Source organism: Carettochelys insculpta, chromosome 5 (genome assembly GCF_033958435.1).
Source record: "Carettochelys insculpta isolate YL-2023 chromosome 5, ASM3395843v1, whole genome shotgun sequence".
In the NCBI taxonomy this organism is placed as follows: domain Eukaryota; kingdom Metazoa; phylum Chordata; order Testudines; family Carettochelyidae; genus Carettochelys; species Carettochelys insculpta.
In genome coordinates, this window is record NC_134141.1 from 124,552,417 (window position 1) to 124,568,153 (window position 15,737).

Below are 15,737 nucleotides of genomic sequence, written 5' to 3' on the forward strand. Positions count from 1 at the left end.
ATGCGTGCTGCGTAACGCGTTGCGCATGTGTGACTGGAGGACCAAGTGGCTGCTCTGCAGATGTCCTGGATAGGGACTTTGGCCAAGAACATCACAGAGGACGCCTATACCCTTGTGGAGTGTGCCCTGATTGGCGGAGGGGGAACCCCCGCCAGTTTGTAACACACTCTGACACAGGCTACCATCCACGAGGAGATCTGCTGAGAGGAGACTAGATGCCCCTTCATCCTGTCTGCCACTGCAACGAACAGCTGCTGTGACTTCCGGAAGGGTTTGGTCCTGTCCATATAGAAGGGCAGTGCCCTCCGGACATCCACGGTGTGTAGACTCTGATCCCTAGGCGAGGCACGGGGCTTTGGGTAAAACACCGGTAAGGTGATGTCTTGGTTAATATGAAAAGGGGAGACCACTTTAGGCAGAAACACCGGGTGGGGTCTTAGTCTAACCTTGTCTGTGTGGAACACCGTATAAATTGGGTCCACCTTCAGGGCCCTTAGCTCTGACACCCTTCTGGCTGAGGTAATGGCCACCAGGAATGCCACCTTGTAGGTAAGGAACAACATAGAACAAGAGGCGAGAGGTTCAAAAGGGGGAGCCATCAGCTTAGACAAAACCAAATTAAAAGGTCCCACGTTGGCAGGGGAGCCCAAACCTGTGGTTTAACTCTCTCCATTCCCTTCATATGCCTTTTTACCACCAGGTCTGAGAAGACCAAGGACCTCCTGTCCCCTGGGTGAAATGCCGAAATGGCTGCCAGGTGTACCTTTAGGGAATACACTGACAGCCTCGTCTGGCTCAGAGCCAGCAAGTAATCTAGGACACTTGGTACTGGGGCCTCTCCCAGGGACATCCCATTTTTCGGTGGCCTAAATGGTAAATCTTTTCCATTTGGCTACATTTGCTACCCTTGTAGAGGGTTTCCTGCTGTTCAGCAACACTTCCCTGACAGGTTCGGAGCAGGCCAGCTCAACCGGTCTCAGCCATGGAGCCTCCATGCTGTGAGATGAAGCGCTTGGAGATCGGGGTGCTGCAGTCTCCCTTCTTCCTGTGTCAGCAGGTCTGGCGCAGCGGAAGCATCTCTGGGCGTGAGTGGACATCTCCAAGAGGGCTGAGTACCAATGTTGTTGAGCCCAGGCCTGGGCCACCAGGATAGCTGACGCTTGGTCTGACCAAATTTTCAACAGCTTTCGGTGGATGAGCAGTATTGGTGGAAAGGCGTACAGCAATGGGCCCGACCAATGGATGCTGAAGGCATCTGCCCAAGAGCCTGGACTTCAGTTCTGGTAAGAGCAGAACATCCTGCACTTCGCATTGAGATGGCTGGGGAAGAGGTCTACCTGGGGATGTCCCCACCTCTGGAAAACTGAATTCAGTACTTGTGTGTGTAATGATCACTCGTGGTCCATGAAGGACCTGCTGAGGTGGTCTGCCAGAAAGTTGAGAGTCCCAGGCAGGTAGAATACCCTCAGGAGAATCCGGTGCTGGATGCAGAAATCCCAAAGCATGAGGGCCTCTAGACACAGGAGTGACGTGGTTGAGAACCTTATTAGGACTTGCATGCAGGATGCCATCGCTTGGACCCTGCTGTGTGGCAGAAATGCTCTGGTTTGCTCTGCATCTAGACGTGAACCCACGAACTCCATGACTTGAGTCAGGGCTAGCACAGACTTCGCCTTGTTTACTAGGGGGCCTGACCTGTCAAACATTGCTCATATTAGCTGTACATGTTTCAACCCCGTCCTTGTGATCGACCCCGATCAGCCAGTCATCTAGGTAAGGGAGCAGATGCACACCCCACCTACGTAGGAAGGCTGCCACTACTGACATACATTTGGTAAAGACTCTAGGGGCTGAGGAGAGTCCGAACAGAAGGACTGTGAATGGATAATGGTCCTTCCCTAGCACAAATCTGAGGAACCTCCTGTGAGGTGGATAAACTGCCATATGGAAATAGGCGTCTTGTAAGTCGAGAGTGGCAAACCTGTCCCCTCGTTCCAGCACTGGGATAATTATGCCCAGAGATATCATACGAAACTTTTTTTTTTTTTTTTACAAATTTGTTCAGATTTCATATGTCCAAGATTGGCCTCAGCCCCCCTTTCGCTTTCAGGATTAGGAAATAGCGGGAATAGAATCTCTGTCCCCGGAATTCCTAGGGAACTTCCTCTATAGCCCCCTTTTGGAGGAGGATTCCTACCTCCTGTCTGAGAACTATCTCGTGAGAAGGGTCCCTGAAGAGGGACAGGGAAGAGGGTTGTGAAGGGGGGTAAGAAGAAAATTGGATAGCATATCCCTTTCCTACCATGCTGAGGACCCACTGGTCCAAAGTTATGCTGCACCATGAATGGTAGAATGGGGATAGGCAATGTGAAAATAAACCCTGGGCTGGAACTATGGGAGTGGACAGTGCATCACTCACGACTGCTCCGTCAAAACTGGTGTCTGGGCCCAGGAGGGGTTTTAGGGTAGCCCTGGGTCCTGTAACTGGCGACCCTGACTCCTCCTATTATGGCAGCCCCTTCTCCTGTTCCCATCCTGTTGCTGCTGGGGGAACTGCCTGAACTGGGGCCTAGGGTTAAACTGTCTTCTCTGGGTCGCCGGTGTGTATCAACCCAGTGAGCGTAGCGTGGACCGAGAGTCCTTCATGCTATGAAGTCTCTTATCAGTTTTCACTGAAAATAAGGAGGGACCTTCAAAAGGGAGGTCTTGAATGGACTGCTGCACCTCTTCTGGGAGTCCCGTGACCTGAAGCCATGCTCCCCGTCTCATGGCAATACCCGAGACCATGACCCTAGTGGCTGCATCTAGGACAGCCTGCAGTGCTGCTCTGGATATGAGCCTCTGCTCCACTCCCAGGGCCGTAAATTCTGTCTTGGCGTCCGGTGGGAGCAGTTCAGCGAAACGGTCCATGGAGCTGGCCGTACTGTACGTATACCTGCTAACCATGGCATGCTGGTTAGTGATTCTCAACTGTAGACCACCTGTGGAGTAAACTTTTCTACCATACAGGTCCAGTCTTTTGGTGCCTTTGTTCTTGGGGGAGGGCCCTTGAAACCCCCGTGTTAGCCGGTGGCTAACCCCGTCTCTACCCATTGTTCACTGCATCCACAACAAGGGAGTTGAGGGAGGATGGGTGAACAGATGTTCATTTCCCTGTGCCTGGACAAAGCACCAGTGTTCGTTTTTCCTAGTCATGGGCAAGGCTGAGGCCGGGGTTTGCCACACTGTCTTGGCTGTGTTGGCAATTGTCTTTATAATGGGCAGTGCCACCCTGGATGGTCCAGAGGTAGAGAGGATGCTTGTGACAGGGTCTACTTCATCCCTGACCTGTTCCGCCTGTACCCCCAGACTCTGGGCAACCCCCCTCAATAGTTGCTGGTACGCACCTCCATCCTCCCGTATGGGGGATGTGGAGGATCCAGCTCATGCCTCATCTGGAGAAGACAAAGATGGAGGTCAGTATGCCCTCCAAGCCCGCTGGTGTGAGGATTCCAGCACTGCTACTTGAGTCCCCGGCACCACAGTCTATGGTGCCGTGCTCGGTGCCTGGGGTGGAGGGCCCCCTAGTGGTCCCTGGTATGGTGCCATGAAGACAGGGCCACTCTGCATCTGGGACGGCACCAGTTCTGTCAGCACCGGTGCCCATTGCACCACAGCTCCCGGTGCCTGTACGGGTGGCGCTCATGCCTAGGTCGCTTCTAACTGTCCTGGTGCCGATGTCGACACCGACGACAGTGCCAGTGCCGCCAACTCCAGCTGCTCCTTCGGCGGAGCTCCCAGAGATGCTGTCAGCACCGATCTCGGCACCTGGGGAATGCCCAGCACCCTGAACAGGAGTCCTCCATCTTGCCCTGGGTCCTCGTGGATCGCCCATGGGGTCCAGAAGGGCCATTGCAGTGCCCCCTTATGGGGCTTTTGCCACTCTCCTTCTAGGGAGTGTCAGGAGTGGTGCCAGTGCCTGCTGCGTCGGGATGACCTTGTACTCTCACTCTGCACCGAGCTGGAGTGAAGGGAGTCTGATACCAACGCAGACCCTGACGCCGATGACCATGGCGGTGCCGAGGGTCCCGTACCTCTCGTTGGTTCCTGCAGGCTCTGTCCTGTTTGCACGGTGCCAATCGTTTGTTGGGATCCCACCAGCATCGGGAACCGTGCCGGGGTCCCTGAAGCCCAACCCGGTGTCTGGAGCAAGGGTGATGAAGGCTCCCGATATGGCATTTGTAGTGGCACCGTAAATTGCAGGAGGCCTTGTGCAGCACTAAAGGCCTCCGGCGTCGAGGGCAGCCTGGGAGAGCGCAGGCTCCTGCCTCTCGCTGGAGTTGACACCCGCACTTCATGACCTCGCTCACGGTGCAATCTGGAGGACTCTCCCAATGCCTGTCTTTGCCCTCTTCTTTCTTGGGAATGCCCCTGGTCCCGTCCCTTCTTACACGGCACCGGGGACAGGTTCTTATGGTGCTGGGAGGTGCTAGGCACCGAGTCCTGTTCTCAGCGCCAGGAGCCGTCTGCCAGCACCAATGGTGCCGGAGCGCTCTGCACCGAAGATGCGGCGCTCTGCGTTCCCGCCAAAGGAACCGTCCAGGCGCAAGGCTGACTCCATCAGGAGAACTTTCAGTCTTTGAGCTCTATCTTTTAGAGTCCTGGTTTTGAAGGCCTTGCAGACAGAGCAGCGCTCTTGGAGATAAGTCTCACCGAGGCAGCCCAGACAGGCTTTATGCGGGTCACTTTTGGGCATACATTTGCCACCTTTAGAACAGTTTTGAAACCCCAGAGAGCCAGGTATCACCTGGCGCCAAGGGGCTTAAAGACCCACCTTGGCTTACTAAGTGCTAAAGGCACTATTTTCCTACAAAGATAATGATCTAAACTATTTACAACTAATTAAAAGAACAAAAGCTACCAGCGAACTCTCAACAAGAGTTAAGCTCCAGCAACCGACAGCGAGGCGAGAAGGAACTGAGTGGGGGGCGGAGCAAGTGGTGCATATATGGGTGGCCATACAGGCGCCACTCCAAGGGGCGCCGCAACAACCCTAAAGCTACCGGCTAGGGCAAAAAACTTCCGGCAACTGGGCATGCACTCAGCACACACCCAAACTGGAATGTACATGAGCAAACACTCGAAAAATAAGTTGACACTATGTAGCAGCATTACCGTAACTTCCACAGCTTACTGGGCTCTTAGAAGATATTTAGAGGTAAATTTCAGATAAATAATGGTATAGAACGCAGAGAGCCAGTACTGGTGGCTGTACACAGACTTCATGGGATCACAGGAAAGCTGGCCACATCCATGGTAAATGGTCATCCAGCAAACTAAAATCAAGTCGGATTACAGATGTTGCTGGATGAGTGTGCGCCAGACTAGAGAGGTTCAATCTGTAGCAAAAATTTAAATATGTGATTAAAAGGAGACCATATCTGGCAAAATTATAAAAATAATAAAAATTTGAATTTTGCCAAATTTACACAGAATTGTGCACATTTCCCTGGGTTCTTTCACTCCAAGACTAGCCTAACTCAGGAAAAGAACAACTTTATATAGCTAGTGATTAAGTTTTTTAAGACCTGTGCCAGGCACTCTCATGCTATAGTGATGAGCTTAATATAAGAACCTATATGGAACAGAAAATGATCAAAAGAAGAAGTGCAGATCGTTTTAACTGTCAATCAAAATTACTTGCTCCCAGAATTTCATGGTGGTAACACAAATCAAACTAAGTGGAAGTAACAGTAAATACTCAAGAACATGTTTTCAGCATACTATATCTTTACATGTATGTAGTAATACCTGCAACTCTCTGTGTGTTTGAGTAGAAAATTGGAGAGTCCTAAGCCCTATTAGATGATGCAGTCATACCACATAACATTCTTTACATTCTAACAGGATCTCAAGTGGATGTTAAACAGCAGCTACTAAAGTTAGACAATTTTAAACCTGGAGGCCCAGATAACTCATATACAAGAGTTTTAAAAGAGCTGCCTGAGTTGTTGAATGGACTGTTCATGTTGATTTTCAGTACTTCTTCAAGCACTGGGGAATTTGCAGAAGACAAGAAGAAAGTGACTGTTGTTCCAATATTTCAAAAGGATAAATGGGATGACTCAGGAAAGTACAGGTCTGCTATTCTAACACCGATCTTCAAAGTGTAATACATGGCTGAAACAGGACTAGATTAATAAAGACCTAAAGGAGAATAATATAATTAATGCTGATCAACATGGATTTATTTTTAATAAAGATCCTGTCTGACTAACTTGACATCATTTTTATGATATTACAAGCATGAATCCTCAACATGATTTAACCATGGGAATAATTTACCACTAGTCATGTTGGATTCTCCATCATGGAAATTTTTAAATCAAGATTGGCTGTTTTTACTGAAAAGTTCTGCTCTCATTCAACAGGAATTATTCTGGGCAAGTTCTACAGTCTCTGCAACACAGGGCAGACTAGCTGATCACAATGCTTTCTGGCCTTGGAAGCTATGCATCTATGAACTAACTATAAAGTGTTATTAAGTGTACCACGGACTTAATCCTGTCCACAAAGACCGTACAATTTAATTTGGGCAAATTTAATCAGCAGTACAATAAAGAATAACTGTTGAAGCATAGATTGTTTGCTTCATACTTTCTCTTCCTTCCTATAAGCAATAACAGGAGTTGAGTATACACAACAAGGAGAAAACATGTCCTTCAATCCTCAGCAGATTGTTTCAAAACAGTGTTCAAAAGTTAACACGACTCTTATAAGTAGGTTTTGAAAAGAAAGGCCAACGACGATCTCATGAAGAGTTATGTTATTCCACACCCCAAGTTTTAAAACTGCTTTCATTGAAAGCTTTTTTATTTTTATTTAAATATATTTCCTTCGGAAACATTGAGTTTCAGGCTGCAATTTAAAAATGTTCAATTTCACCAGCGCTTTTTCAAGTAGATGTTTGAGTTCACATTCCCCACCTCACACACATTCTGCAGCTACAGTCACGGAGATATTAAGCCTAGAATCTGGCTTAAACTTTTAACACTAGATTAAAGAGTGTCAATGCCACCTATCCCAACCCTCGAAGGTTTAGGGGGCCCTTGAGAGGCTATCTGCCTTAACTGCATCAGAAAATGAGCAACTGGGTAATTCAGACATTTTCAGAGTCATGAAGAATGACAAATGGCTGGAAGCAGAGAGTTCTTTTGATCTGATTATTCCACAGCATCACACAGCGCCTCAAGACATCCCCCCAAGCCCACAAACTGCAATGCTTGCAACAACACAAATGGATTTAGGAGATGAAAAAGCAGCCAGACAAGCTTCTCTTTATGCATTTGGAGTCTACAGCTACTGACAAGTGGTGCAAAGCCTGGAATTCTTAACCTTGCAACTACATTGTTAAAAGACAGTAAGAAGACCATTGCTTCCATGACCAAATGAAACAACAGTCCAAGTTCTACCTGGTTCACATCTTGTCCAACCCCACTGCATCAGTCAGGGCAGAAGATGGCCTTATACTGGTATTTTGCAATTATACAGCATCATTCATCCCCAAAGCCCTTCACAAAGAGTGCCCACAAATCATCACAATTTGCACTGAGATTGGATGCTGTGCAGAGGTTGATGACCAATGGGACAAGGAGGAAGAATTTTGGATAGGGCAAATCCTGATTTACAAAAGATACTAATAGCACCACAGTGTCTAGGAGGAGTTGGCAAAACCTTGTTTTTTTGTGTCTTATCCAAACAAGGCCCACAATCCACACGGTGCTCAGATCTGCTATGTGAATGATGAAAGACCAACTCAGCTCTGCTGGGATTCACATTAGATGGGAATAAAATCCATTTTCTTCAATGCAGTATTCTGTTATCTCACCTCTACCTACCTATACCTGTGAAATCTATCAAAATATACAGGTCAGCTCTTTATTCAAAGCACATACTTAGTACCCCTAGTACAATGGGCACGGGCCATCATGACTCTAGGAGCAAGGAAACCTTGCAAACCTTCAACTGAACATAGCAAGTAAAATATCATGCGATTTCTTTTTCCTCTCTCATGGAAAGGGTAGGGCTGAACTGTTAAGTCTCCATAAGGATTCTTTAAGGCAAGACAACAAGAGAGCCCATTGTAAAAAAGATTATGATCTAGTTTCCATACTACTTTATTATTTACATTGTGGTAATGCCTAGAAGCCTCACTCGGAGGCGGGCTCAAGGCCACACTGTCCATTGAGCTGTGCAAACACAGCACAAATACAATCCCACCCCACATAATTCACAATCTAAGCACAGGGTGAAAGACAAACCTCTGGTGAGACCCACAAAGAATGCAAGACACAGTGGCCAGAGCACAGCAGCTACCTAACCGCTGTCAAGCAATCTTCTAGAAACATAGCAGTGGAGAGTATTAAGGAGGGATTTGGAGAACAAGCTTGCCTTGTGTGTTTATCAGGATATTGGACAGGAAGAAGCAACAAGATCTAGATCGGGGTCAGCAACCCCTAGCACGGGTGCCAGGAAAGACATGCAAGCCAATTTTCTCTGACAATCAAGGCAGGAGTTCAGCCCTGCTCTCCTCCCCACATTCATCCAGGAGCTTGCCCAAAGCTGTGGATCAACAGAAGACCAGCTAATACCACCAACCAGCACATAAATGGTATAGCTCTGAATCTTCATTTATTTATTAATGAAGCTGTTGTAAGTAGGACTATTAGTGACTTTAAAAAGTATCACAGGCTCTTGGACCATACCTAGGAGGTCAAAAGGTCAAATTTCAGCACTCCCCCTCAGAAATATTGCTGACTCTTTATAGATATTGCCTGAATGTACTGGTGTAGAGCAGTAGTAGGCAAACTTTTAGCCCAAGGGCCACATCTGAGGAGGAAACTGTATGGCAGAGCATGAATGTAAAACTGAGGGAAGGCAGTGGGATGCATGGGCGGGGGTGTATGAGGGGACTCAGGGCAGAGACTGGGGTGTAGGAGGGTACTTAGGGTAGGGTGTTGGGGTACAGAAGGAAATGGAGTAATGAGATCAGAACAGGCATGCAAGAGGACATTCAGGGTATGGGCTCCTGACTGGGGCAGCCTACTTCGGGCAGGTGCCAGTCCATGGCAAAGCAGCACTAAGGCAGGCTCCACCCCTGCCCCGATCCCATGGCACTCCTGGAAGCAGCGAGGGGGAGGGGGGCAGGGGACTCTGCATACTGCTGTCACCTGCAGACACAGATCTGCACTTCCACTGGCCACAGTTTCCCATTCCAGGCTAATGGCAGCTGAGGGGATGGCACCTGCCAGCAAAGGGCACAGAGACTTTCTGCCCCACCTCAGGCAGCAGGGATGTGCCAGCCACTTCCAGGAGTGGCATAGGGCCAGGGCAGGAAGAAAGCCTGCCTTAGACCCTCTGTGCCACTGGACTGGCAACCTAAGGACCAAACTAAAAGCCCTGATGGGCTGGATGCAGCCCTTGGGCTGTAGTTTGCTCACCCTCGGTGTGAAGAGTAAAATGTGGTGGCTGGACCCCAGACCTAAGGGATACAGAGGATGGTGGTGACTGATAACGGAGGCACTAAACAGAATTACTCATTTAAATGTCCATGATCAATGTTCTACAGGTTAACACATCTCACCATAGAGTTCTGAATGGCGAGATCTATAGGTTGAACCTTTCTAATCTGGAATTCTCTCTCCAGTAAACTCCATAATCCAGCATGACTCTTGTTAGCTGGATGACCACTTATCATGGGTGTGGCCAAGTTTCCCATGGTCCCATAAAGTTTGTTTACAGCCACCAGTCCTGGCTCTCAGTGTTCTGTGCTGTTATTTAGCTGTAATTTACCCCTACCTGTCTAAGAACCCAGTAAGCAGTGGAATTGCTGGTTATGTGCGAGAAAATACTGACTTCCTGTCTGGCAAATTCTCTCGTCTGGCACCTGAGGTTGCCAGATGAGAGAGGATCAATCTGTATTAGACTATGCAATAGGCCTCCCAGGGAAATCACACTGCTTTACAAGTTGTCTTGAAATTCACTGTAGGGAATAATCTATCGTCAGCGAAATAGAGTAGATGAACTAGCAGATATTTAAACTTCTCATTTCCTATTTTAAGTGAAAAAGATACTACTTAAGAAGTGACACCAGTTGACTAGATTGGGTCCCTTGTTGCTCTCATGTCTCCTGGGTGTTTTGTAGCTTATTTCACAGCTAACCAAAGATCTACCGCATACAGAACTATACGCAAACAATAATACATGTTTAACAGTTTTAGTCTTTGCCCTCTGTTTAGTCTGTAGGCCCCACTAGGGAGGAACTTCATCTCTATTGCTGCCAGCAAGCCATCACAGAAATTTGCAATAGGATAAAAGTCAGTGACAAGTAATGATTATCAGCAACTTTTAAAAGTTAATAAGCCAATAATTAGGAGCCATTTTTCAACTGTCTGTCTGAACTCTTTGGAATATGACAAGTTCAAGCTAACTGACCTGCTGCCCTGTTGGTTCTCTTGTGCTTTTTATGGGATCCATGGAAACAGAAGCAGCAGCTCCTGGCACCTTCAGCTTAGCTTCACTTTTTCGGCCTTTCAACACATGTCTTGTTCTTAAGTTTCCTTCTGAAGAAACTCCTATAGAAGGAAACAAACAGGCTTTTAGAGGAGATTCTCAGTTTACTCTTACAAGCCTCCCACACAAAATATTTACACAACATGGACTGAGCCTAAAGAGAGATGGACAGCACTGGCTTACAAATAAACTCTGCAAATGCTCTCAAAACATGGACTCGGACACACCTGCAAGTTCTGTCTTATGACTGAGGTCCACTGCAAAACACATGTTCAGTTAAAAAAATAAAAGCGTAAACCAAAGGTTGTTCTGCGATACCATCATAAAAAAAACTAATTAATCCCCTAAATAAGTCTAACGTCATTTACATGACACATTATAACAATTCATTTACACATATTTACACTTGGATGGGATTGAACAAAAAGTATTTCCATTGGCAATAATCAAAACATATAGGTTGAAAAAGTAAAAAACATTCACCTTAAGAACTCACAGTTTGACTGAAGTACACTCATATTGTATATTTTGACATGTGATCACGCCAATCTGTATTTTAATGGTTATAAAACTCTTATTGAATCCCATCATCTGTCCTTAAATAATGCCTGACCCTCCATGCTTACTCACAACTGTGAAAATTTAAAAATCAATACAAATTAAAAATTATTTGAAATATAAATTTATATTACCCAAAAAAGATAAAAAATGAATGTAGCCAAGTTTACACACACACACACACACACACACACACACACACACACACACACACACTATTGCTGTATATTTCTGACCACAAATAATGCAGTTTGCTCCTCATGTCAAATACATGGTAACACCATCAACTGGGCTATTAGCTTGGCGATTTACATCAGAACATCCCAAATGCTTCACAATCATTAATGTTCTTATTATCACAACACCCCTCAGGGGTAGAGAATTCCCATTAATCCCACTTAAAAGATGAAGAACCAAGGCACAGAGAGGCTAAATGACTTTCACAGGGCCACAAAGGAAGCCTGTAGGAAACTGAAGAACTCAACCCAGGTCTACGAAAACCATTGCTAACATTACTTCAGCTCCACTGACAGGGAGTACCTGATAAACTCGGACAGTTTTAACCAAGACAAAGCAGTTTTATAGTACAATGTCGGTCTCTCTTTAGAGGTCTATTTATCAACGTTTTGGTCACTGATTAGAAGTACCAGGAAATTTTAATATTTCTCATTTAATCTTACATAAGCAAACTTAATATCTTTATTGTTTGTATTTCAAAAGTGAATCAGTAATTAAAAAAGAACATTTCTTTAGACACTTTCTCCATCCTCCACCATTCATATTTCCTGGGGACAGGGTTGCAAGAGTTATCAGATTTTTTTAGTTCATATTAGATATTATTTCCACTGTAAATCCAGAAAGCTATACTAAATCATAAGCTTTCCTTTCGAGGTCATGGACTGTAAGACCCTGTCATCATTGGGTTTGAAAGATACTAAATACAATCACAGTCAGCAACCATTTTTAACTCAGCTATACCATAGGCTCTGTCTTGACAGGCTTCTGCGGGGCGGGGGGCGGGGGGAGGGAGAAGAGGAAAAGTCAACTGTGCTGGTCCAAACCTAAATCACATGGTTTCTCGATGTAGCGTGAAGCCCAATTCTGCAAACACATACATATCTTAGCCATATTATTTGTTACATGTATATTTTTAGGATGCGAGTACATAACATTGTTATGTGCATTTTATGGCTTTGTGTTCACAACCAGTTAATATGATTATTAACTCTGTGAGAGACAACTAATATCACCATCTAAACTAAATGTAGAAAAGTTCCATACTTTACTATATGTTCGATTTACATTGACTTGACGTAATCACAACCCTCACAACAGCATTGGAGATGTTCAAATCTTTAACAGTGACACAATTATGATTCAATCTAAAACCACAGATCAGACAGAAATGTGCTGTACTGCTATGATAGCCTCCTAAAACAAGTAATCTTCTATTGTACACCTGTATAAGCAGTGGGCCATAAATCCATTACTATAATCTTTCCTGTCTCAGCACAAACAGGAAATTAAAGCTTGTGCTGGTTCTATGTCTCATGGGCAATTGAAAAATACACAACGCAAAAATCATGGCAAAGTTTCACAGGGCAAAGTATCATTTACAACTATTAAAGAGATTATACCTGGCACATACACCACTGGCTGTTCTTCATCAGAAACTGTATTCGATTTTGTTAAAGAAAAACAAATCAAAAAGAAAAAGTCCAAATTGAGATCTATAAAAAAAGAAATATGAAAATGCATCTTTAAATCTGTGTGTTGCAAAAGGAAAAAAAAAAGATTGTTCACCTGATGCCCTTTATGATTCTCCACCATTTAGAAAGCACTGAATGTAGGATAAATTTGCGCAGAATAAAACATGAATGCAGACTTTGAAAGAAGACACTTATAACCAGCTGTATTCTGTGCATATGTACCAGCTTTCATCTAAGTAAAGATCATCCTGATGGATTCATGGAATCAGCCCCCGTTACAACTCCTTGTATTAAGGTAATGAAGCAACAAAATATTTATTTGAATTAGCCTATGTTAACACTATATAAGGAATCTGTTGAGACAGACAGGGAAAGCAAACTACTGAGACTTATGTATGTAGTCATACTGACGACAAACCACATACCACAACAGACTACATAGTGCACAAGGTTTGTGACTAAGCTCATGAAGCTAAAAGGAAGTTGATCATTCTCAGCTGACCATTCCTCAAAGGACAGATAAGGGTTGGGGATTTTTTATGTATTTGCTTAGGCAGAAGACAGTAATTTTGGTTTGAGACAGTTATCTGTGAAGAACGTTACTTCAGATATGTCCAAATAACTGGTTGTCACAAATAAAATTTACTATGTCTAGCCCTCTAAAGGCATATGGCCCTGGGCAACATATCTGTACTAAAGTAGTGCTACAGAGCCAAAATCATGCCCCACAGAAATTAGTCTACAAATAAAACCACAAAAAGAAAAGCAGAATTCAAAGCAGATATGACCTTTGAGTCTCTTATTTAAAGAGAAGGCAGGCAACTTGTGTTGTAGCCTTATCAGTTCCAGGATTTTAAAGAGACTCATTACACCAACTTCTGTGAGTGAGAAAGACAAGCTTTTAAGTTTACATAGAACTTTTCTTCAGGTCATGTTTAAGTTCTCTGTTAGTGCAAAAGCTTGTCCTGGGTCAGTAAAAAGCATTACCTCACAAATCTTGTCTCTAAAGAGGCAGTGTCAGTGAGCAGAAGATGATTGTTTGCAACCCAAATTATTAACCACACATTAGACTGAAAGAATTGCAAAAGTCCAACTCATGTCACAATTAATACTGTTTACTTTTTCACATTTCTCTTGTCATGGACAATGAAACTCAATCACATCAATTGCTCAGTTGTCTCACTTCAAGGTTCTTCTGGCTGCAGTGTTTGGGTCTCAAATACCACAGGGTAATGTTTACAAGCAACTGTTCTCAGTTGTGTCTGTTTAAAAAAAGACACTCCTAAAACATTTCTATTTGTCTTAAGGTCTTATTCAAAACTTATCTGAGAAAACACAAGTAGTAGATCAAACACAAGTTTGACTGTGTCCCTTTAACAAGCTTCATTTACTGAGGCAATGCAAGGCTAGTGATATTAGCAATGAGAGGAGCTTTCACCTCCACATAGCAAGCTCAATTCAAACAGTTTCAGTAGCATTTATCAGTAGTCATCACCCAAGCAATACTTAGCACAAATACAGGAAGTACGACTCCAGTATCTACCCAGACAACTGTGCACAGTACAGAACTGCCACTAACACAACAGGCACCAAAAGCCACAGGCTCTGGCAGAGCAATAAGGGAAACTGAACTCCTTATGAACAACTAGAGCTTGTCTCTAGAGGCCCAGAGAAATAAAGGCAGTGCATGAGGAAGTCTGTGTGAACCTATTAGTTATGCTGTGCCTATACAACAGAGAACTGCAGTGTCCATTAGACCAACACAAATGGACAAACATACAAAAACCAAGAAAACAAAAAGAAGCCGCCTTTGCTTTGAACAAGATCAGCCTCATTCTCACAAGGAGAATGAGACAGCGCTCCAACTGTCGACACAGTCAACAGTGTATTTCAAGGGTGTCTAAACTCTTCAGTAGCTTTCCCAGTCACTGAGGAAGAGCTCTGTGTATGTCAAAAGCTTGTCTCCCACATCAACAGAAGTTGGTATTACCCCACCCACCTCATCTCTCTAATATTCTCAGACTGACACAGCTAAAAAAATAATCTCAAACTCTGCTAAAACAATAACACTGGCAACTTGCTGAGAACGGCATAAAACTGAGCCAACTGCACATGCTGAATGAGGTGGCCCACAGGGGAGACAAGACATGGCTTTCCTCATGCACAACCTTGATCCAAGAAGCCTTTGCCGGGATCAAGATGCCCACAGGACACCTTTTTGCCCCACCTTGTAAAGCTTTGACTAAAATAATAATGTGACAGCAACAACTAACATTTCTGTGAAGTGGCAGTTCTGTGACACTAAGCGTGGTACAGGAGCCAGCATAACCAGCCTCAAGGGCCACTGACTGCGTTACAAAGGACCTTTCTTCCAAGCTGAGACACTTCCCAGTCTATGTGTACCCTACCAAACATCCCCAGAACAGTTTGTACAACTTCCCACTGAGATAATGCACAAATATGCGCCCTCCCCTCTGCCTCCCAAGGCTGAAATAATCCTCCATTTCCAACCATACATGTGACAGGCTGAGACAGGCTCAATCCCTGTATTTCCTCCTCATGAGGTGAAACAGTCCCTGGGTCTTTTCACACAAACACACACAATCTGTGTGTGCCGTGTGCAGAGCGGCCCTCAGACTCTGACTGTTTTCTCAGGTACTTATATGACGCTCATCAGCACAGCGCCTGAGCACTTTTACTTACACACACACACAGGTGTTATCCCCACTTTACGGATGGGAAAGAGACAGGGAAGCTAAGCAACTTACCCAAAGTTACCCAGGATGTTGCAGTACAGCAGAGAATCCAACCCAGTGGCCCCCTCCCCTCCCGCCACAGGATAAGCTAATGCCTTATCCATTGGACCACCCTACAGATTCAGCCCCGAACTCCTCAGGTCTCCCACGGGCTCAACCCCCT

The 15,737-nt window shown here is 45.2% G+C and overlaps 1 protein-coding gene across 1 annotated transcript in view; it reads right to left on the reverse strand.

The window, feature by feature from the left end:
* LOC142013947 (protein hinderin-like) overlaps positions 1-15,737 on the reverse strand; it is a 37,374-nt gene that overhangs the window by 21,263 nt on the left and 374 nt on the right. Inside the window, exons 2-3 of the mRNA XM_074995968.1 lie at positions 12,747-12,782; positions 10,474-10,613 (exon numbers count right to left, since the gene is read on the reverse strand). Of these exons, the coding sequence (XP_074852069.1) occupies positions 10,474-10,613; positions 12,747-12,782 (176 nt within the window). The remainder of the gene's footprint in view (positions 1-10,473; positions 10,614-12,746; positions 12,783-15,737) is intronic.